This window comes from Cydia fagiglandana, chromosome 6, assembly GCF_963556715.1.
Source record: "Cydia fagiglandana chromosome 6, ilCydFagi1.1, whole genome shotgun sequence".
NCBI classification, from domain to species: Eukaryota; Metazoa; Arthropoda; class Insecta; order Lepidoptera; family Tortricidae; genus Cydia; species Cydia fagiglandana.
The window spans coordinates 5,893,303-5,917,434 of record NC_085937.1 but is presented as its reverse complement, the minus strand read 5'-3'; the positions used below and the strand labels follow the sequence as shown (position 1 = coordinate 5,917,434).

At 38.8% G+C, this 24,132-nt stretch overlaps 5 protein-coding genes across 5 annotated transcripts; 2 read left to right on the top strand and 3 right to left on the bottom strand.

The window, feature by feature from the left end:
• Nucleotides 1-449: 449 nt before the first annotated feature.
• Nucleotides 450-9,505, top strand: LOC134665030 (WD repeat-containing protein 46). Its single transcript, XM_063521803.1, has 11 exons — nt 450-635; nt 918-1,043; nt 1,832-2,088; nt 2,586-2,837; nt 3,175-3,325; nt 3,779-4,014; nt 4,801-4,965; nt 5,503-5,642; nt 7,237-7,427; nt 8,570-8,668; nt 9,356-9,505. The coding sequence occupies exons 1-11, from the start codon at nt 552-554 to the stop codon at nt 9,485-9,487; spliced, it is 1,833 nt and encodes a 610-aa protein (XP_063377873.1). The 5' UTR covers nt 450-551; the 3' UTR covers nt 9,488-9,505.
• Nucleotides 9,497-13,292, bottom strand: LOC134665031 (transcription factor E2F4-like). The gene is made up of 7 exons (XM_063521804.1): nt 13,095-13,292; nt 12,886-12,995; nt 12,680-12,781; nt 11,782-11,953; nt 11,412-11,495; nt 10,506-10,584; nt 9,497-9,780 (listed from the first exon to the last, which is right to left on the bottom strand). The coding sequence occupies exons 1-7, from the start codon at nt 13,200-13,202 to the stop codon at nt 9,680-9,682; spliced, it is 756 nt and encodes a 251-aa protein (XP_063377874.1). The 5' UTR covers nt 13,203-13,292; the 3' UTR covers nt 9,497-9,679.
• A 4,474-nt stretch (nt 13,293-17,766) lies between these two features.
• On the bottom strand, nt 17,767-20,496 carry LOC134665029 (nuclease SbcCD subunit C-like). Its single transcript, XM_063521802.1, has 4 exons — nt 20,371-20,496; nt 20,164-20,274; nt 19,910-20,052; nt 17,767-18,422 (listed from the first exon to the last, which is right to left on the bottom strand). Exons 1-4 carry the CDS (start codon nt 20,414-20,416, stop codon nt 17,844-17,846), a joined length of 879 nt encoding a protein of 292 aa, XP_063377872.1. The 5' UTR covers nt 20,417-20,496; the 3' UTR covers nt 17,767-17,843.
• A 626-nt stretch (nt 20,497-21,122) lies between these two features.
• LOC134665027 (uncharacterized) lies at nt 21,123-22,388 on the top strand. The gene is made up of 2 exons (XM_063521800.1): nt 21,123-21,477; nt 21,566-22,388. The coding sequence occupies exons 1-2, from the start codon at nt 21,186-21,188 to the stop codon at nt 22,369-22,371; spliced, it is 1,098 nt and encodes a 365-aa protein (XP_063377870.1). The 5' UTR covers nt 21,123-21,185; the 3' UTR covers nt 22,372-22,388.
• A 239-nt stretch (nt 22,389-22,627) lies between these two features.
• LOC134665028 (uncharacterized protein KIAA2012-like) lies at nt 22,628-24,091 on the bottom strand. Its single transcript, XM_063521801.1, has 4 exons — nt 23,801-24,091; nt 23,475-23,600; nt 23,253-23,389; nt 22,628-23,169 (listed from the first exon to the last, which is right to left on the bottom strand). Exons 1-4 carry the CDS (start codon nt 23,844-23,846, stop codon nt 22,660-22,662), a joined length of 819 nt encoding a protein of 272 aa, XP_063377871.1. The 5' UTR covers nt 23,847-24,091; the 3' UTR covers nt 22,628-22,659.
• Between the last annotated feature and the right edge of the window lie 41 nt (nt 24,092-24,132).

Sequence of the window (24,132 nt, the reverse complement as noted above, 5' to 3'; positions counted from 1 at the left end):
TACAGTGTTGCCACTTTTTAATTTCTACTCTTTTTTTGACAAGCTGTTTTTTTTATCTCCTATTAGCCATCATTTTAAGTGTGACATAAATTGGACATAAAATACTTAAAATAGAAAGAAATTAAATAAAATGAAACTAAAAAATTCCATATAAATACAATTGTTGCCATGTTTAAAAGCCCCTGTACACCTGTACACTATGGGCCAGCCCCGGCCAGTCCAAGGGACGCAGCCATGCGGTAGAATGAGATAACAATATCACTTGCTCCTTCTAACGCATAAATGCGTACCCCAGACTGGTCCACACTGGCCCATTGTGTTCAGGGACGTGGTGCATTTCGGGATGAAGCGACGATGAGAAAATCACCTAATAAAACAATTCTGATTATTTTGATATGGCAACATTTTAACTAAATGTCACAAACGTCACAATTCAATATATGTATGTCAAAAAGATAACCTCTTTATATTCACAAACTTTACACATGTTAGTGTTTACGGTGTACAAAGTTATTTAATAAATTGTGTAAACGGCGAAGTAAAAGAGCACAATGAAGCCCAAGGCTGTGAAGCCTGAATCTATGAAACCAAAACTGAAGGAAAACTCAATGGGACAGAAACCGAAAGAAAAGAAGGTATGTACTTTAAAATGGTTTGTAAATAAATGTATCTTCAATAAACTTCGAAGACACCCTTAACGAGTTAAAATATTGTTGACCACACAATATGTAGGAATTTAATTTACCTACGAGTTTAAATCATTTACCTACTAACTGGCTGATCTGATCTGACCAATCCCAGCCCTATCTATAGGTAATATTTTGTGGCCTGGTCGACAAAAAATATCATAACATAACAAACCAGCCTCATTTTACGCTACTTTGGCGTAGCTTCTTGTATTTTTGTCCTTGTTACAGAAGAGATACTTTGAAATAGATGCTAACAATGCAAATGATGCTAGTGAAAAAGCTGGAATTCAAAAGGAAGAAGTGTATAATGTAAAATTCAACAAGCGATTGATGTTCCAACTAAAGCATAAACAGGTAAGTTTACTTTCCTTAAAACCCAATTTAGTTTTTAGGGTTCCGTACCTGAAGGGTAAAAAAGGGTCCCTTTCGCTGTCTGTCTGTCTGTCACCAGGCTGTATCTCGTGAACCGTGATAGCTAGGCAGTTGAAATTTTCACAGATGATATTTGATGTATTTCTGTTGCTGCTATAACAACAAATACTAAAAACAGAATTTCTAGTTCTATGCCATATATATAGACTTTAATATTATTTAGAACTGCTAAAAAACAAGATCGGCTTACTTTAAATATTTCGTCAATTATACCTTTGTTTCTAAAAACTGTGATATTTAACTGTCATATACTATTAATGTCTTCCAAAATTATTTTCTCGTAACAGGACTGAGGGGCTACCGCGAAAACCGAAATTCGCAATTTGCGGGGATCTTTCTCTTTTACTGCAATGAAGGCGTAATTAGAGGGACAGAGAAAAATGCTCGCAATTTGCGAACTTCTATTTTCGCGGTTATAGCCCTGAATCTTGTTGCTCACCGATCCGTTCAAAAATATACATAAGTACTGAATATAATTAATAAAAAACAGAATTATAATAAATATTTAAATGGGGCTCCTGTACAACAAACGTGCTTTATTTGCCGTTTTTGGCGTGATGGTAACCTTCGTGTGAGAGTCCAACTCTTACTTAGACAGTTTTTCATGTTAATGTGAATAAAAGTCAGTATATAAACTATTATGTATATCATGTGTGGTGTGTATATGGTTGATCTGTGAGTCTGTCACTAACATAGGCACTTTTTTATAGAAAAAACAAGAAGAATATGCCAATGCCCAGAGCAACAAGCCAGTTCCAAATAAGCGTGTTAAAAATAGAAAAAAAAATTATCCTGGTAAAGCTCCAGTGAACCCCCACAAGTTGGAGCAGCACTCCCGTGGCGAGGGGGTGGGGAAGGGGGTACGGCATCCGCTGCATGCTCATAAACTGAAGAAGAAGGAGAAGATATATAATTATGCTCAACACCAGGCGGCCAGGGCAGAAATATTGTTAACTGAGGAGCAAGGGTGAGCAACTTGTAGGGTAGACCAGGCTAAGTTGGCAGCGATAACACTTGCACAGTCTGGGCAGCGAATTTGATAGCCCAGACTGTTGCTGTTGCAAAAAGTTAAATGACCAGAGTTAGACTAAGCTAACTAAGTCTAACTCTGGTCATTTAACTTTTTGAAACCTGTGACAAAAGTAATGAATTTGCATTTTAATTGGTAAATATAATTGCTAAATCATCCAGTACCTGTTCTCCAAAGCTACATATAAATATTTACATACACAAAAGAAAGAAGCGCAGCACTCTCATTCTTTCTTCCGTGTTTACATACCACAATACTCCATTCTGTTTAATTACTACATAGTAGGTAATTAATCTTGCTCAGCCATTAAAGTTTCTTTAGACAATTTAGTAAATAAAACTGCTTCAAATGTATAAAACTCTTTTTTACTTTTTTTTTTGAACTCTTAATAAAACCAGTAAATATTTAAGCTTATTTAATTCTTAATGTTTCAGCTACGTTGAAGTTGAGGATGATGGCAAAACTACAGAAATAACACAAGACCTGATCAGAGACAGTGTGGACATCACAGCAGCGACCAAGATATTCGACCTAAACATGGACTTTGGCCCGTACAGAATGAAATACACCCGCAACGGGAGACATCTGCTGTTGGGAGGGAAGAAGGGACATTTGGCAGCTTTCGACTGGGTCACCAAGAAACTGCATTGTGAGATCAATGTTATGGAATCCATACATGATGTGAGGCAAGTATTGGCACATAAATACCTTGACACAGGAATACCTTGTAAAATTGGAAGCACTTTTAAATATTTTTCTGTTTACCTTGGACAATCGCGAATAATTGCGGATATGGTTGTAAGTTTTTTAACTGCTTATGAAAAAGACCTATTAAACCAGTGGTTCCCAAAGTAGACTGGGCTCCAACCCACAACCCAACCAAATTCGGACCCACCTCTTGGCCGTCTTAAAAAGGGGGCATAAAATATTATTGGTAACGCTCAGATGCCCTGGTGGTTCCAGGGCCCACTCAATATTCAGTTTGGGAAATGCTGTTTTAAACTAATCCATTTAATTTTACAGTTGGTTGCACGTAGAAACAATGATGGCTGTAGCCCAGAAGGAGTGGTTATATATTTATGACAACAACGGCATTGAAATACACTGTGTTAAAAGAATGGACAAGATATTGAGGATGGAGTTTTTGCCGTACCACTTCCTCTTGGCTGGTGTTGTAAGTACCCAATATTTTAGTATATACTGGTACATATGTATATTATAGTAAGTACTCGCTTATAAACTAAAATAGTGACCAAGACCACCCATTCTTTAGTGTATGGTATGATATCTATTTCAGTTTATAATTTATACAGGATGGCTAAAAAATAAGTGCATTTAGTAAATAAGCAACTTTTACTATGGGGCCAACCCAGAAATCGCCAAAAAAAATTTACCCTCCCAAAGAAAATTGACCAGCCAAAATGTATGAAACAACCAAATTATTTTTCACGATTTGAGGTTGGTCCCATAGTAAAAGTTGGTCAGTCTAATCCCAAAACCTCCCTGGCAACGGGAATGCACTTATTTTTAGCCAGCCTGTATATAGCAGTGTGATTCATCATCCCACGCAGACGAAGTCGCGGGCAGAAGCTATTATATATTTTGAACTGATGTCAACTTGTTACAGAATGAATTCGGCTTCATGTCGTGGCTGGACGTTTCCATAGGAGAGATCGTCGGCCACTACAATAACCACCTAGGACGAACCTCGGTCATGACCCAGAACCCCTACAATGGCACTCTATGCATAGGCAACTCGCAGGGAGTCGTGTCGCTTTGGTCGCCGACAGTGAAGGATCCTTTGGCGAAGATACTGTGCCATAAGTCACCGTTGACGGCGATAGCTGTGGATAACAGAGGGATGTGAGTAACAGTAGCTACTACAATCTAGGACGAACCTCGGTCATGACCCAGAACCCCTACAATGGCACGTTGTGTAAGGCAACTCGCAGGGAGTCATGTCGCTTTGGTCGCCGACGGTGAAGGAACCTTTGGCAAAGATACTGTGCCATAAGTCACCGTTGACGGCTATAGCTGTGGATAACAGAGGCATGTGAGTAACAGTAGCTACTACAATCTAGGACAAACCTCGGTCATGACCCAGAACCCCTACATTGACGGCGATAGCTGTGGATAACAGGCATGTGAGTATAGTTGTTCGATTTGTAGGCTGGCCCAGGGCTATAACCGCGAAAATCGATGTTCGCAAATTGCGGGAATTTTTCTCTGTCACTCTAATTACGCCTTCGTTGGAGTAAAAGAGAAAGATCCCCGCAATTTGCGAATTTCGGTTTTCGCGGTAGCCGCTCAGAACGGCTAATCGTAGGTCGTTTCACTTAACAATAGACAAAGGATTGGCCGTTCGGGGCCAGCTACGATACGAACGACTATATAACATTAGCTATTAAATATACCGCCGCGTTAGTTGTATTTCTGTCATTTATTCGGGGGCCCTCTTCTCACTACTATGAATCAATGCACAACCTAACTGCCAAAATTGTGTCCTGCTGAGAGAAAGAGAATGTGTCATTGGCGCTAGACTAAAATAACTACTTATATATTTTTATCATGATGGCTCATTTTGTGTCCAATAAATAAATAAATTATTGTAATAAATACCTACTTACCTTTATATGTAATCAATTCCAGGTACATGGCCACATCAGGCGTAGACCGTAGCCTGAAGATATACGACATCCGAAACCTGGACGGGCCCGTGCAATATTACAAGCTCAGAAGCGCCCCCGCGGACCTGACATTCTCGCAAAAAGACATGCTGGCGGTGGGCTTGGATGACGTAGTTGAGGTATACAAGTAAGTAACGAACTGCTAAGTAAATGACGTGGAACAAGAACTAGCCATACACTTCGTAAGTGCCTTATTTAGAGTGCTGGCGACCCGCTAGGCGGGTTCTCTGTTCGTAGACACTTTTCGCTATAAAGCTGAGGAGGAGACATGTTATGGGCTACGAACGTAGCGCGCAGCTCGAGCTGGCAGAGATGACCTAACTAAGCATACGACGGAAACACAAAACATGTATCACAAACACGTTGCTAACCGATGTTCCATCAGAGTAGATAAGAAAGAGGTTTTTAGGGTTCCGTACCCAAAGAGTAAAAATGGGACCCTATTACCTACTAAGACTCCACTGTCCGTCTGTCTGTCACCAGGCTGAATCTCATGAACCGTGATGGATAGACACTAGACAGTTGAAATTTTCACAGATGTTATAACAACAAATACTAAAAAGTGCGGAATCCTCAGAGTCCGAGTCCGACTCGCACTTGTCCGGTTTTTTAATTTCCAATCTCATGTTTTTAAATATTAATTTTCAATATTTTCTTATTTTAGCAACTGCTGCTCACAGACGACAGTGAAACCGTACATGAGACACAGGATGGGGAAGAACATTTGCAATTTCAAGTTCTGCCCGTATGAGGATGTACTGGGAATAGGCACGACTAAAGGGTTCACAAGCATCATTATACCTGGTAAGCTTAATTTCAATAACCAACTGTTAAATATGGAACTAAGGGCCAACGTTAGCCATCCATTGCCACATAAGTAATAGTATTATCATACAGAACGGACACGCACCGCCCCGTCCCGACTCGGATTACCTCGCCCCGCGACTGAGTTCTGACGGACTCCTGACGTACGCTCAGTTCGGCTAGCGACGCCGCGACGCGATGACGCAACGTTCAAAATGCCGGTGTATTGTGCGATGTACGGGTAGTACGGATACCTACTTATTGTAGAAATGAATAATAATATAGTTTTCCAAAGAGACGAAATATGTATCAGTAAATAAGGCTATACTTTTGCGTAAAAATAATAATATCATATGAATTAAAACACGTTCGTTGAATTTGTGAATGTTAAGCCAACATTTAATATTTAAAGTACCTAAGGTAACTAGACCTTCTACACAGATATTCCTCGTAAATGTTTTATTTTTAGTTTAACACTCTTTTCACAAAAAAGAACTTGTTGGTCGCGGGACATTCGCGTTTGATTTTTAATTTAATTTTAAGAATTTAAGAAATAATTATGTATGTTATATAAAATAGTCAATAGGCATCAACAATAAGGTACATTTTAATAATGGCGTGTTGAAAGTCCAAGTACGTGCAGGACTATAAACTGAAAAAGCCAATTCAACAATTGGAGCGAAATAAAACATAAACCTATATTTTGTTTTTTTTTACGTATTTCGGTCGAATCATGCAACGCAGCGGGCCGCTCGCCGTCGTGTCCTTCGGCCGGCCTCGGCAAACCTCGGCTTCGCCTTCCCCGCGCGCCGCACGAGTCAGCCCTAAACCACTTACTCACACAATGGCGCGTGTACAGACGTGCCGTGCACACATATAAACGCAAATGATTTTCGATGTATGGCGTGTCCGCCCTGTGCCATTGCACACAAATTAAATTAGGATTATACACTCAAAAATCATTACCCTCTTCTGCTTCATTTGATGGGTACTTGTATGCTACAGTTGCGTATCTATACGTATAGCCGGGTCCACAGCATGGGCGTACGCAGCATTTTTTAAGGGGTGGGGCAGAAGTAGGGGAGGCTGGGTACGTTGTAACAGGGTACGATTGAAACAGAAATTCTTAGCTTATGGTCAGAGACCAGGGTGGGGCAACTGCCCCCCCGTGGGTACGCCTATGGTCCACAGTGTCCACACAGAGCGAGCATACGCGCGAGGCTATTTCCTTGCACACAAAACGGCCAGTGTTGCCGTGCCTCTTCCGAGGCGGCGCATGCGAGGCATATCTACACTGGCCGTTTTGTGCGCGAAGAAATTGCCCATGACTGGTCCAGGACACATCAAGCATGCACCAATATGTATCGCACCAGTCGCGTAAAAACGTGCTTAGCCTCTGAATGGGTAAAGAGGAACACAGTTTTGATTTTTGTGGCTTATTTGGATAGATTTTTAAGTCACCAGATTATGGTGCTTCTAAAATGATGCTAGCGATTTTTATATTTTTAACCTAAAGCTTACTTTACACCTTTGACACCTTAGTGTCAGAAATAAAATAAAAGTATCTAATATTTTTTTCTTTTTTGTTTCACAGGCAGCGGAGAGCCGAACTTCGACGCCCTAGAAAGCAATCCGTTCCAGACCAAGAAACAGCGCAAGGAGGCCGAAGTGAAGGCCCTCCTCGAGAAGATACCGCCCGAGCTCATCACGCTCAATCCCTTCGAGGTGGCCGAGGTCGACGTACCCACCATGAAGGAGCAGATGGAGGCCAAGAAGAAACTACTGGTAAGAAACTTCAGAGTTTGAGAGTGATGTCTTTCGCTAGGATCATAAAAGGACTAAAGCTCGACGCTTATCTTGAATAGTGACACAAAACAAAATGAAATGCCATTCGACTTTCAATCTTACCAGTAAAAGATAGAATATTAAATGCAATAGCATTTCATTTTTAGTTGTACCACTGTTCATGATAAGCAACGCTGTGTGTCTAAGCACTAAACAGTGCGAACGAATTTAAACCTATTGGATTTTAAAATTCATGCGCACTGATCAGTGCTTAGACATACGACATACGAAGGGTTATAATTTATTTATTTATTAGTCAAATAAGTAACACAGCATTACAGTAAAACCAAGGCACTGTGAAACTACAAAAAAAAAACAATACAAAGAAACTACAAATAAAAACCAAAGACTCATGGGAGCCTGGGGTCCACTTGGCAACTAATCCCATGATTTGACAAAGGCACTAGAAGCCACTGCCATCTGACCATCCAACCCAGAGGGGGAAGTACCAAAGACAAATTAAACATTAGATTTGGGCGACGACGTAACAGCGTGGATCCGTTAATCATGTTAACTCTCTCATTGCGAGTATAGTATGACGTTATCGTAGCCTATACTGCAAAACGTAATTCAAGGCCAAAAAAAGTAAGAAATGTTGCCACTTTTTTACTAGCGCGTCTTGTATTTATGTACAAATAAATAAATAAAAGTCCTTTTTTAAATAGTAGGAGTAAAATTACTAATGAATAAATTATCTTAGCGTGATTATTTATCAAAAGCAATTTACAATTTTAGAAACAAATTATTGCAATGGCAACATTGTCTCACTTTTTTTGGTCTTGAATTACGTTTTGCAGTATAGGAGAATGTGATCATGCCTAATAGCCTATCTTTTTTATCTCGCATAAAAATTATGTATTGAGTGGGTTTTTTATGTCATATACCATACCTATGACATTTCGGCACGAGAAACTTGTACAATGTAAACGGAGCTTCCGATGCGAGATAGACTTTTCTAAATTAGGTGACTAATAATATAGGATGCTACATTTAGAAATCTATTTCACACTTGCACTGAATCATGTGAATCATGTCCCTGTGGAAATAAATAAAATAGTAAACCTAACTTTGTTTCGTTACAGTATGTAAGACCTAAAAAGGTAGACTTAACTCCTCGACGCAAGAACAAAGGTAAAACGAATATTGCAAGAAAGAAGATCATCAAGGAAGCGTCAAGAAAAGTAAGAAACATCTTGAATCATTTATAACCATTATCAATTTTCAAGGGCAGTGGATTCTCTGATTAGGGTGGTATTCCACCTTTCCAATGTCATTGCCTCTCACTCTCTCATTAAAGCAAAATGTGAGACGCAATACACATTGGACAAAGAAATGGGATAGGTAGAATAGCACCCTTAAATGTTTATTGTGAACACAAGGGTGAAGCGCTGGTGACCTAGCGGTAAGGGTAAGACCGTGCGACTTGCAATCCGGAGGTTGCAGGTTCAAACCCCGGCTCGTACCAATGAGTTTTTCGGAACTTATGTACGAAATATCATTTGATATTTTGCCAGTCGCTTTTCGGTGAAGGAAAACAGCGTGAGGAAACCGGACTAGGCCCAATCCCATGGCCTAGTTTCTCCTCTGGGTTGGAAATATTTCTTCGCAGTCGCGATTTTTGACCGCCACCACATATGTATGAAAGGTTGAAATTCCCGGCTGATAAAGGGAAAAACCCTTTCATCTTCCACTAGTTACTACCTACCTACCTACCTGTCCAATTTCTTTGACCAATGTGTATTTTGTCTCACATTTTGCTTAATGAGACAGACACACTGATATTAGGCAGATGGAATATATGGAATACCACGCTTATACCCGAGATATTATTATTTTTTCTTATTGACACACCCTTTTTTTGTTTACAGAAATATATCGAGGAAGCTATAGAAGTACAAAAGGCCTTGGAAACACCAGTGCAGCCAACGAAACCGAAAATATCGTACGGTGTCCTTGATAGATTTGTATCCAATCCTAAAAAACCTAAGAATAAGAAATAAAACACAATGTAAGCTTGACTTAATTTATTTTTAACCCTAAAATAACTGTCAAAAAAGAACTTGATTTTTATTTACACGATTAATTATTTACATACGTCAATTTCAACATGATCACAAAGTAGAGAACAAAATATAAAATGTCTTTGAAAATATTACAATTACATAAAAAGTCTGTAGAGATCAGTTTCTAAATTAACAAGGAATATCAAAGAGATCACATAAACCCTCGGAATCCCGCAAAGAGAATGAAAAGTCTTGCTTGGTCACCGGAGGACTCAATCGCAGTAAATAATCTGAAAAGGATACATTAATTTAGTAATAATATAATATCTACGTCCTATGACCTATACATAATGTCCTGCATGGTTACATCGCCGGGAGTAAAAATCGTCCGTAACGTATTTTTGAGATGTACCAATATTGTGGGCATATGTTACATCAATGCTATTACTTTTATGAAGAGAACAAAAGAATTACATTACGAATATTACGATACAAGTGCGAAAAGTAGGCAATTCGCAACGAGCGGGGAGTAAGTGAAACTCGACCGAAGGGAGTATTTTAAATCGACACGAGTTGCTAACATTGGCACAGAATAAATAATAGTACTAGGTACAGAAGACTCACTCTAACAAAACGCGTCTGTTACGATCAGCACAGATATGGCCGCTAGGTGGCGACAGCGCCACGCGCGGCTTATGGCAAACCCCAAAATTGGGGCCGAACGGATGTACTTTTAGCTACCTGTAGCAAAGTGACGAAATCGCGGAGTGAGCTACGCCACAGAATAATAATAGTACTAAGTACAGAAGACTCACTCTCTAACAAAACGCGTCTGTTACGATCAGCACAGATATGGCCGCTAGGTGGCGACAGCGCCACACGCGGCTTATGGCAAACCACAAATTTGGGGCCGAACGGATGCACTTTTAGCTACCTGTAGCAAAGCGACGAAATCGCGGAGTGAGACACGCCTGGCCACGCCTGACATTGGAGTGTGGAAATTATTATTACTTACCATCACTATCAAGGGAATGAACAAAGTTGTCTGTTATGTCTTGAACCTCACTGTCCTGCATGGTTACATCTTCAATTTCCTGAAACATAACAGAATTTCAAACGCCTTATGTATGTCTCAAGGCTCCGTCATATTGACGCGTATTGCGCGCGGTACCGCGCAACTGGGAATGCACAGAACGTTATGAGCTACGTCACATTAGCCAATTCGCCGCGTTCAATCCGCTCTTGGTACGCCGACCGAATGCGGAAGCGGCGCGGTCGCGGTCACTCGCCCGTCACATTGGCGCGGATCTGAGGCGGAGCGGTTGTGCCGCCTGCGCCCGCCTGCCCGCAGGCAGCACCGTCTGCCATCGGGGCACGAGGGGCCCGTGCCCAGGGCCCCCACCCTCAGGGGGCCCCGAAGGACAGACAGTAACAAGCATCATTATTTGATTACCCATAATAAATAGAAAATCATAGTAGTTAAATGTTAGTTTAATTAGCTTTCTTTACTTTCCAAAAGGGCCCCAAATTCTTATGTGCCCAAGGGCCCAACATAGTTTAAGACGGCCCTGCCCGTAGGCGTAGGTAATTTACAATCGTAGGCGTAGGCTCCGCGTTCAAAACGCTTTCAATCCGCCGACCGCGCTCAATGGGACATCACCGCCTCGCGACAGCTCCATAACGCTTCCGCGTCAATGTGACGGAGCCTTCAAACTTAGAAGATAACCAGATTGCTAACCATTCGATCATTTATCAGAATCTATACAGACTTTTTGTTATCTTTCCAACGGATACTAAACTAATTTTAATTAGAGTCAATATTTTTTTAAACTATAAACAAGAGGACACAAACCAAACCTTAAACTAGAGGAGGCGCTATTAAAAAATTTACTATTTAAAATGCTATAAGTAAAATAAATACCTTTTCTTTATCTGAGTCACATAACAGAATTACGCCAACTGGATCGACGGATTTGACGTGTAGAATGAATTGCTGCTCTCTGCCCTGAAAATTGTGAAAAACAGCATTAGCTTATTATTTAAATCTCCAGACCATTTTAACCCAAAGGCTATTGCCAGACAGATTGCCAGGCAGATTATCTTGGGCCAAATAGAGGGCAAGCGAGCGCGAGGAAAAGCACCCACAAGATAGTCTGATGTTGTGAAGAGGGTGGTTGGCGGCAACATGCAGTGCGTATATGGCCTATGATCGCACACTGTGGAGACGGAGCATACATAGCATACATGGTCGCGATCCTCAGCAATGAGGGACCGAGGAAGAAGATGTTTACCTTGCCTGGTGCAGTTGCCACAGCCAAGCTGGCGCCAATGGGAGCCTCCAGAACAAGCACCTGGCTCTCTTCGTAGCACTGCTCAATGTCATTCTTTTTGACATAAACGAGGGGCTCATTGTCAATATCCTCTAATACATTTTTAATACTCTGCTCTATCCAATGGATTTGTCTGTAATGAGATAATAAACAGGTTATTTAGACTATTTGTATAAAGTATGAAATAAAAATTGCTTGAGTCACAATAATTATATCATAACAACAGGTGTCAGATGCTTAAAAAGCTAAGGTAAGCAAATTATAATAGGATTTTGCAATAATGATATATTTGACTAGTTTTTATATGAATAATAAGAAATACAACAGAATGTAATTAACCTGCCTTTAGGATTTATATAATTTAATGAGAAACTGAACATAAGTACAATATTTCACTTAAAAACGTATTACAATAATTTATAGTAAAACTAAAATGGAAGTTTACAAAAAAAAATTGCTAACAGTACACCCTCAACCATTATTATTTGAATATCGCCGACGCAAAGAGCTCGACGTTAAGCGTGACGAGAAAGCTAAAGGCCAGACCACCTGTGGCCATCACGTATAATTACGTCGGAGGGGTGCTGACATGCAAATGTGGCCGCACATTTGCTGCAAGGATTGGCTACGTCAGTCACCTGAGAGCGCACCAGCAATGCTCTCAGCTGTAGCATAGCAGTCGCTGTAGCCGAAAACGGCTAGGAGTAGATGGTTATTTGAACACTTCTGTTTAGTTGCTTTTTTCAACCTCTGTTCCTTATTTTCATCGGGCAGCGTATTAACCATTAGTACTAATAAGGCATTTAACAGCCAGATGTGACAGCTGATATTAGCAAAAACTTATGTATACTAAACATACTTGTCAAGCAATTCTTCATGTTCCTCTAGCCGTCCAATCTGTCTCCGCAGCCGCATAACTTTCTCTCCAATGTCCGAAGCATTTCCATCTGGACCTGCTCCCCTGTGAATATATAACCTTAAAATTAGTCACCATCATGATACAAATTAAATACAATAAAAAATATTTATGAACAATAAAGACAATCTGCAAGACATTATACTCACTTCCATTGTATGCTGTTTTTACTTCGTTTTTCTATCAATCCAATACCTTCTAATACGTTCGTTATATCATATATGCGTCGCTTTTGTCTTACAGCCAATAAATCGGTAGCCTGAAATTAATAACAATATTTCAGAATAATGCTACTGTTAATTCAAAATGTTTATTTTCGTGCCAAAATTGATTTGACAGCACCCAGCATTGTACTCACGATTTTCAAGTCCAAAACCCCATCCTTGGCTTTTTGTAATAATGAAACGAATCGTGTCGTAAGAAGACCTAAAGATTTTTCATATCGTTTGTATATTAAGTCGGTCATCACTGTTTTTACACAATTATAAATGATTTTAATACAACAATCGCCATAGAATTTTGCGTAGCGCGGGGTATCTAATGTTGGCAGTTCTGGGTCTGGCATAGATAATAAATTACAGTTAAATTTAAATATGTCCGCGTCCTTAGACAATTTACTTACTTATGTTGGCTAACCTGATAATATCCTAATAATAATGTGGTTGTAGCATAGACATAATATATAATATAGACGGTGTCTCAGCGAGCTGTCACTGTTGCCACTTTTGTTTAGTGTACGATTAACAATGAGGCCCACGTTGCTGTAGCCATGTCGATAAAGTAATATCGATAAACTATCGACATTTCTTGCAATTTTAATTTTACTTCAAAGGCTTAACGATACCTAAAATGACCAAAAACGCTTTTATTCTTTATTGTGGTTATCAGATCACAATTTAGTCACGCCCCAGCAGGGAACCAAGGGAAAGTTCAGATATTTAATTAAAATACATAAATACCTCCTAAAGTAGGTGTTCCGCAATAATTGAATTATATTATTATATTATAATATATTCATTATCCATTAACATGTCAATTATGTTTATGTTTAACGAAGATAATGAAGCTTCAATTAATCGCTATTTCGTTCCGCTGTGTAGCGTTTATCGATATATAACATGATTAATATCGACTTTTCACATCCCTAAAAGAGCACACATATACGCTTTTACGCACACATACACAGCCTGGGCGCATCAAGAAAGGCAACACTTGATTTGAAGTCCACCTTGTCAACAGTATGGTTGTCCTTTTTTGACAAACGGCATTTTAAAAGAGCGAGGAGAGAGAAATGATACTAGTTGCTGCGTCGTGAAAGAGAACAGAAAAGGTTGGGCCCTTGTTGTCAACAGTATGGTTGTCCTTTATTGACAAACGGCATTTTAAAAGAGCGAGGAGAGAGAAATGATACTAGTTGCTGCGTCGTGAAAGAGAACAGAAAACGTTGGGCCCTTGGGTTGTAGGCAGCTTGGGCCCTGCCCCGCTGCTGGCGGCACCCTAGGTTAGGTTTTTTATAATGTGTTTATTCTTATTTTTTGTTGTTTTTTAATGTGTTTTTGTATTTTACTTTTATATTCATGTTATAAATGACCTAGCCCAAGAAGAAAAATAAATAAATGAGAATGTGGTCGTATATTTTTATAAATTAATTTATTTCCTAAAAGAACATGTGAGAGTTATTAAAATACTTTTTAAATCATGTGTCCTATTTGTCAAGATTATCTGGCTATGCTATGTCCGCGACACTTAAACGACGTGTTCGTTCGTCTATTTGGCAGTTTATCGCTCGAATATGCAAGAGCGATAGAGAGGCAGATGACGAAGTTACAATAATGACTGCAGGCTGTCCTTTTCACACAGATACGATTTATTATAGCCAACTTGCGCTTGTTGATTATATACCTTAGCTAGAGTTAAGCCCGCTCCACACTCGTGCGCGAATCGCGGCGCGAAGCCGCGAACGCGAGTCTGGAGTCGATTTCGCATATCAGAGAACTAGACTCCACACTCGCGTTCGCGGCTTCGCCCGCGATTCACGCCCATAGTCTGGAGGGCGCTTTAGGCCAAGAAAATAAAGTCTGCAGCGATTTTCTGCAAGTGTTATTTTAAACGTCATACTTCTATGAAATTATGATATGTATAATTGAGTCATTCTATGTAATCAATGTATGGGAAAATGAAACAAATTAATATAGTTTTCAAACCTGTGTGACGTGATACATCTAGGTGTACTGTTTAAAATTCACCACTCTCCCCCCCCCCCTCCACCTGACGCTCGACCCCCCCTCACCTTGAAATGTGTCCCCGTTGGTAGTTTTTTGGCATTCTCACGAAAACTATAATAGATATCAAAAAAGTGTCAAGGACAGAATTAATCCTCATTAAATTTAGAACAAAAATGGTCTTATGTGTTTTATTATAAGTTGGACGGTATTCAAGCTATAAGTACTTGTATAACCTTAAAATAACAAAATAACCATACTAGTATGACGAAATGCAGAATATCTTCAAAACGGCTAGACCGATTTTAATAAAATATACCTAAAAAATCACCGCAGTGAAGCCAGCTATCAAACAAAAGAAACTACATCAAAATCGGTTCATCCGTTTCGGCGTTACGAAGTCACAGGTAAACACAGAAATACAAATTTTTTTCAACTGCACCCAATAATTTTGTAAACCGATTAATTTTGATCAATTATTTTAATGAGATCATGTCCCTTGAAGTTTTAGCTTTACGAAAAGTTAAAAAACATGGAAAACGGCCCAGTATTTTTCAAATTATCGGCATTTTCCCGATTTGTGAGTGGTTTCGTGTTATCACGCGCACGAGTTGCCCTTGACCCCTATAAAACGGGGGGTAGGGGAGGGGTTGTTATCAGTCACTTATCAGAAGTTGACCGGTACACATATCCGCATATTTTCCCGTAAAGAAGACCTGTGAAAAATGGAAACCACCGAAGCTGAAGTCCGCCAAGTCGTCCAGCTCAGCTCCTGCAAGAGGGGCGTAGCCAACGTTCAGTAGCTGCCACGCTGAATTTAAGTCAATCTACAGTTTGCAGAGTTTACCAGAGGTTCCAACGGACTGGATCCTTTACTTCAAGACCAAGAAGCGGCCGCAAAAAGTGTACATCAGAGAGGGACGACCGCTTCATTGTCACAACATCTCTCCGAGATCGACACCTGACAAGCGTTGCCATCCAGCAGCGTCTGCGTGAGATACGAGGAGTGGCTGCCAGTGAGTGGACAGTAAGAAGAAGACTTAAGAAAGCGAACTTGACATCCAGGAGGCCTGCAACGGGGCCCAGATTGCTGGCGCGACACCGTACAGCCCGAAGAGAGTTTGCAGAAAATCATATGGACTGGACCATTGAGCAATGGACCGCAGTTCTCTTCTCGGACGTGTGCAGAATATGCTTGAATGGATGTGACCGAAGAGGAAGAGTCTACAGAAGGCCAGAAGAACGGTTCGCCCAATGTTGCTACTCCGAAAGGGTCGCCTATGGCGGTGGATCCGTGATGTTCTGGGACGACGTTTCCTACGACGCGCGAACAGAGCTGGTTTTCGTGCCTGGCGTGGCGCGACTTTCGGAGAAGCAACATTGGGCGAACCGTTCTTCTGGCCTTCTGTAGACTCTTCCTCTTCGGTCACATCCATTCAAGCATATTCTGCACACGTCCGAGAAGAGAACTGCGGTCCATTGCTCAATGGTCCAGTCCATATGATTTTCTGCAAACTCTCTTCGGGCTGTACGGTGTCGCGCCAGCAATCTGGGCCCCGTTGCAGGCCTCCTGGATGTCAAGTTCGCTTTCTTAAGTCTTCTTCTTATTGTCCACTCACTGGCAGCCACTCCTCGTATCTCACGCAGACGCTGCTGGATGGCAACGCTTGTCAGGTGTCGATCTCGGAGAGATGTTGTGACAATGAAGCGGTCGTCCCTCTCTGATGTACACTTTTTGCGGCCGCTTCTTGGTCTTTAAGTAAAGGATCCAGTCCGTTGGAACCTCTGGTAAACTCTGCAAACTGTAGATTGACTTAAATTCAGCGTGGCAGCTACTGAACGTTGGCTACGCCCCTCTTGCAGGAGCTGAGCTGGACGACTTGGCAGACTTCAGCTTCAGTGGTTTCCATTTTTCACAGGTCTTCTTTACGGGAAAATATGCGGATATGTGTACCGGTCAACTTCTGATAAGTGACTGATAACAACCCCTCCCCTACCCCCCGTTTTATAGGGGTCAAGGGCAACTCGTGCGCGTGATAACACGAAACCACTCACAAATCGGGAAAATGCCGATAATTTGAAAAATACTGGGCCGTTTTCCATGTTTTTTAACTTTTCGTAAAGCTAAAACTTCAAGGGACATGATCTCATTAAAATAATTGGTCAAAATTAATCGGTTTACAAAATTATTGGGTGCAGTTGAAAAAAAATTGTATTTGTTTACCTGTTTGTTTACCTGTGACTTCGTAACGCCGAAACGGATGAACCGATTTTGATGTAGTTTCTTTTGTTTGATAGCTGGCTTCACTGCGGTGATTTTTTAGGTATATTTTATTAAAATCGGTCTAGCCGTTTTGAAGATATTCTGCATTTCGTCATACTAGTATGGTTATTTTGTTATTTTAAGGTTATACAAGTACTTATAGCTTGAATACCGTCCAACTTATAATAAAACACATAAGACCATTTTTGTTCTAAATTTAATGAGGATTAATTCTGTCCTTGACACTTTTTTGATATCTATTATAGTTTTCGTGAGAATGCCAAAAAACTACCAACGGGGACACATTTCAAGGTGAGGGGGGGTCGAGCGTCAGGTGGAGGGGGGGGGGAGAGTGGTGAATTTTAAACAGTACACCTAGACGTATCACGTCACACAGGTTTGAAAACTATATTAATTTGTTTGTCTCAAAACATATAATGACTGTATTAGTAAATAACACTCGCACCGCGTGGGCTATCAAAATCGCTGCAGACTTTTCTTGGTGTATTTGATTATATGCTACTTAAGAAATAAAAAACACAACATATTAGAAGTTAATGCACAATATTTTAATGGTAAAAATATTTTTTTTACAATGTGTATTCGCTTACAATGTTCCATTTTACTGTTGTACATTGGGCAACCTTCGTTTTTCCACCATTTTACTTAATATGTTGCATTTATCCCTTTCAATTTTCAGCAGTTCCTCTTGCTCCTTTTCTTTTAGCTGCACTTTTTTCAGTTCAAAGGCTTCTTTCAATTCCAATTCTTTTCTTCTTAACTCTAACTCTCTTTCCCTCAATTTTAAACTTCTTTCAAACATTTCGTCCCTCCATTGTCTTTGTTCTTCTTGTCTGTTGAGATATTCTAACCATTGTCTTTCCAAATTTATCTTGCTTTGCGATCTATCAGCTTCAATACGATTAGCCAATCTTAACTTCCGAAGTTCAATTGTAGCTTTATTTTCATAACTACCCCTCATATGACTTGGTTCACTCAGGGACATATTGAGATTATTTTTCCGGAAATGCTTTTTACGCTGGACATGTTCAGAATTGAAAGAATCTTCTTCATCTTCACATTGGCCGAAAATATTATTCATTTCTTTGAAATACTTAAACCTTTTTTGTCCACTATCAACTGCCTGTTTATATTTTTTTGTAAGTGCATTAATTTTCCACCGAACCTGATCTGGAGTCATCTAAAATTATGAGAAATATGATCAAAAACACATGTAAAGAGTAAGCTTAACATATGTGACGTCCCACGGGTGAAGGTACTTAATGGTGCTTACGAGGCGTAGCCGCATATTAGTATTATGATCTTTTTCACAATGCTCTTGTGAAAAACACCATAAGCGACTGCCGCCATAAGGCACATTTTCCCGTGGAACGTTACATATTTACTTAATATCAAATATAATTTAGAAAAAAACCGGGCAAGTGCGAGTCGGACTCGCGCACAAAGGGTTCCGTACCATAAAGCAAAAAAAAAACGGAAAAAATGCAAAAAGAAAACGGTCACCCATCCAAGTACTAGCGGAAGCAGTTATAAAGTTGACCCAAAATTTTTTTATTAAGCTATGAGCTTCATCACATATGTTCCTTGAGTAATTCTAAGCATTTCAAGCCTGGGAGGCAATAAGAAATGTGTGTCTACTCGGATTTGTAATGGATTCAAACTTTCAACCCCTTTTTATCCCTGTTAGGGGATGAATTTTACAAAACGCTGAAATTACTTTTCCTGTCTTTTAACAATATCCCCAAATACAAAGATTCAAGTACCGCGTTCGAAATTTTTTTTGATATCCATACAAACTTTCAACCCCTTTTTCACCACCTTAGGGGATGAATTTTCAAAAACGCTGAAATTAGTTTTCTTGTATTTTAATAATATATTGTTTTACGAAGATTCAAATTCCTAGCTTAAAATAAAATATGAACCCCATACAAACTTTCATCCCCTTTTTAACCCCCTTAGGGGTTGAATTTCTCAAAATCGCTTCTTATCTCTTGTACACTTTATAAATGTAATCTAATGTGCAAATTTCAACTTTCTATCTTTTGTAGTTTCGGCTCCGCGTAGCAAAAATCTCCAACCAAATTTTTCACCTTTTTACGTTTTTCTTGTAAAATTACTATGAAACTGAAAAAAACAAATATCAGCAATGAATTCTACGTCTTTGGTTTATACGAAAATGATACGAAACTTGCCCTAGTACCCACCAGGATCAGAATAGATCTTTTTTAAAGATGACGGGTGGCGGCCGTCTTTGTACCCCACCCTGCCCCCCACCCCAGGGTAGAAATGCTTAGAATTACTCATATATCAGATGTGATGAAGCTCATAGCTTAATAAAAAATTTTTGGGTCATGTATGGCAGCGTTACATAACTGATTCCAGTATACTGACCCCGCCCGACGTTGCTTAACTTTGGTCAAAAATCACGTTTGTTGTATGGGAGCCCCACTTAAATCTTTATTTTATTCTGTTTTTAGTATTTGTTGTTATAGCGGCAACAGAAATACGTCATCTGTGAAAATTTCAACTGTCTAGCTATCACGGTTCGTGAGATACAGCCTGGTGACAGACGGACGGACGGACAGACAGCGAAGTCTTAGTAATAGGGTCCCGTTTTACCCTTTGGGTACGGAACCCTAAAAAGAAATATTATCAAAGCAACATTACCTCTATGTTGTAGCTTTTTAAGTTATCAGATATAGCAACCCATAATCTAGTTTTCTTTTTAGGTGTTTCAACCATTTCAATGTTCGCTTCATACAGTTTCAATAGTGTTAAAGTGGCACTAGTAGTCCAAACTGCAGCTGCGCCTGGAATATAAATTTATGTAAGTAATAGATGTTTTAATAAAAAAAAAGCATTAACTAAGCAATACAATAATCATGTAAGTATAAAAAAATATATTACTTATAACAACTTACTATGTTTATCCGAACTTTCGCCTGAGCAATCCTTTTCTATTTCCTTACTTATATTATTGGTTAAATTAGATATATGTTTGTAATCTGCTGCTTCTGAATCCGTGTTTTGATCTGCGAATTTAAGATGAAAAAATAAATACAAGTTAATTTTGTCTTCCATAACAACGGAGTTAACAATATCAGAAATATTACTGTACAAATACTCACTTTCCTGTAGTATTTCCTCAACATAGTCCTCGTTATTTCCGTCCATTTCTTATTTATTTACGCACATAAATACATTTTTTAGATTTTACTTCTTTTCTGTAAGCATTAATTTGACGTTTAGACTACACTGTGTAGAAAATAAAATTAAAATACTTATAGCCGTAACAGACGGGCGTACCGGACCGCGAATAAATAAAATATTATATATATTGACTTTTCACACGATCGAACAGGCCTTGGACCGGACCGAAGTCGCGATCCGGTAAACTCGTCTGTTATGGCTCCTCTACTCGATGGGCCAGCGCCGGCCACTCCAAGGGGCTCATTTATGCGTTAGAGGGAGCAAGTGATATTGGTATCTCATTCTACCGCATGGCTGCGTCCCTTGGAGTGGCCAGCGCTGGCCCATCGTGTAGAGGAGCCATAGTTTTTGTTTTTATATACCAAAAACAATTTGTAATATTTTTTTTACAAATTGCTTTTTAGGGTTGTTCTACTATCGAGAATTGTCTTGAACAATACAATAGAAGATAATATAAATAAATAATGTGGAACTATTAAAAATTAAATGCCATGCAGCTTATTATGAGAACAAAATCTTAATGAAAACTGATATTGTATTTCTGTTCAATTTTGTTAAGTATTTCAAATTTTACGTCGTAATATCGAATCGAATTAATCGAGTTATCAATGTGATTTCACTTGACACTTTTGCCCATCTTTTGCCGTAATAGAATTTTGACATTTCTGTTTAAGTTTTGTTTTGATTTGATATGATAAATAACATAAATAGTAAAAAATAAGGCAAAAGCTAAATGGTTGACCCTAAAGCTATTCTCTTCTTAGCAGAGACCAAAGTTTATAGCAGCGAGGACAGTGATTCAGGCAGCTGGAGTGATGTCTGTAGCCTTAAACCTGAAGATGATTCGTCTGAGTACGAGAGCCAGAACGAAGAAGAAGATACGCTATTTTTTCCTTTAATGCAATATTTAATAAGACTGAGACGTCGAAGAGTTGATGATTATCTTCATATTGTGGATTCGTGGACAGATGGTGAATTCAAGAATCGCATGCGACTTTCCCGAAAGACAGCTTACCGGCTTATTGGTATAATTCTTTAGAAATTTACTACTACTTTCATGCAATTAGTCATCATTCTAAATACCTAGGAGTAAACTTTGTGCTTTTGTTTCAGATGACTTAGAAAAATCAGGATTTATTGCATCACACAAATTTGGACTGAAGCCGTTGGAACCTAAGTTATGTTTCTACATTTTCTTGTCATTTATTGCAAATACTGAGCCACTAACACCTATAGCTACTAAATTCGATATCTCTATATCATCAACTTTCAGAGTTATAAGAAGAGTTGTAGCTTGGATGTTAACAAAATTAAATGATGCCATCAAGTGGCCACAAAACTATATTGAATTTAGAACAATTTGTGATGCTTTTCAGTTGAAAACTGGGATTTCTAATACAATAGGAGTTATTGACTGCACTAACATTAAAATAGAAAAACCTAAAAATGCAAGAGACTACTGCAACCCTAAAGGATATTATTCAATAATTTTGCAAGCAACTGTGGATTCCCACATGAGATTTACAAATATTTTTTGTGGTGAGCCGGGATCTTCAAATTGTGCTCGGGTTTTGAGGAAGTCACCTTTATACAATACGGCAATGGCTAGCAGAGATTCATTATTTCCACATGATACTTTCCTTGTTGGACATTCTGGTTATCCAGCTCTGCCATGGCTAGTGCCGCCTTTTCGAGAGAACAAGCGTTTAACAACCCAACAGAGAGAATATAATACAATACATGCATCTACTAGGAAGATAAGTGATAAAGCTTTTAATCTGCTCAAAGGTAGATTTCGCAGAATAAAACTTTTTACTGTATATAGAAATATAGCTTTTATCACAGACACCATTGTTGCTGCTTGCATTCTACATAACTACTGTATAAATGAAAATGATCATCTTGAAGAAAATGAATAAGACTGTTAATCAAGGATGCTGTATACTTTTATTCTACTTAATATAAGTAAGTATAGAATAAATAATGTAAAGTTTGATTTTGTTTAATAACACTTCTTGTAATTTTTATCTCCTTTATATACACCTGAGGTATAATTTAATAAAAAAATTTATCTGTACATAGTACATACTAACAGATGAACCTCGGATTATTATGCTAGTAAATAAAAAAATTCATTCAAGGTGGGATCAATAACAAACAGTTCAAGGGCCAGCCTTGCAACTTAATGCATAACTTTCGTTTTCACACTAATCAGCTAACAATTTTCTCAGTAAATCACACTTTTCCCTCTCTATCCTTAACATTTCCTCTTGTTTTTTTTCTTTCAGTTGTAACCGCTTAAAGGCTAATGTTTGTTTCATTTCTAATTCTCTTCGCCTCAGTTGTAGTTCTTCTTCTTTCAATTTTAAACTCCTTTCATACCTCTCATCCCTGATTAATTTCTGTTCTTCTTGCCTTCTTAAATACTCAACCCATTGTTTATCTAATTGTATTTTGGCTCTTTGTTCCATCCGTAAATTTCTAAATTGTGTACCTGCTTTTCTTTTTTTGAATAATGATGGATCTCTTTCCATATCTTCTTGATTCTGCATCACTCCTGATGCTAATCTATATGTCACACTGTCATCACTGAAGCGACCGAGAATTTGATGCATTTCATTGAAATACTTAAATGACATCTGTTGACCATTTTCTATGCAATCTTTGTATTTTTTTGTAAGGGCATTTATTTTCCATCTTACTTGATCTGGGGTGACCTTTAAAGGTAAAATAAAATATGTAAAATTTTATAAATATAAGTTTCGCAATTTCGCATAAGTACTTATTCTATTTTTCATACCTCGACATTCAATGATCTCAATTCTTCAGCTATAGACTTCCACATTTTAGTTTTCTTCTTGGGGTTGTCCATCACATGCATTTTGGTTTCATATAAACTTAAAAGCATTAATGTAGCATTCTTAGTCCAAATTACATCTAAAATAAAGAAAAAATACATTTTATTAATCAGCCAAGAATTATAGTCATCTAATTATTTTTTTGTTAGTATCTACTGATTTACTTTGTTTATTAGCTTCACTCGGGTCTGGGTCCTCTTGAGGATGAGGAGGCATATTGGTCATTGTATGTGCTTGATTGTAGGTAGGAATTCCCATGTTTGGTTTGTATGGAGATACTGATGTGGTACCTAGAAAATGCAGGTTTATAAAATAATATATGTTAATTACTATCAAAACATTTTCATAAAATCAAATATATTTAGGTACATGCATTAGTAGTTACCATGTTTTTACTTTCATTTATTGTGATTTGTGAACATATCAATCGTTATTTGCATACAGCTTTCAGTACCCTTTTACCATTCCCAACATTCATATGAATACTTACACTGATTATCTAAAATAGCCAAAACGGCAACATTATTCTCATCCATTTTGTCTGCCAAATTAGTTTTCCAACAAGACAAATGTAGCTATGCACCGTGCTTAACTTGCTATTGTGCCAGTTGGAAACTTGCAGCCCACACAGGGTTTATCCACGAATACTTCTGTGTCAGTTTTTGCTGCACTGTGTCGCTGAAGTCCAGCGAAACAATATTCTCTGTGTCGACACAAACTAATCCCATGAGAATATGTCACGCAAGCACGCAACTCGCTGTGCGCAGTAGTGAATTTTTGTGTTCTGTCAATAGTGTAGTGTCAATCCATTTTCGGCTGTGC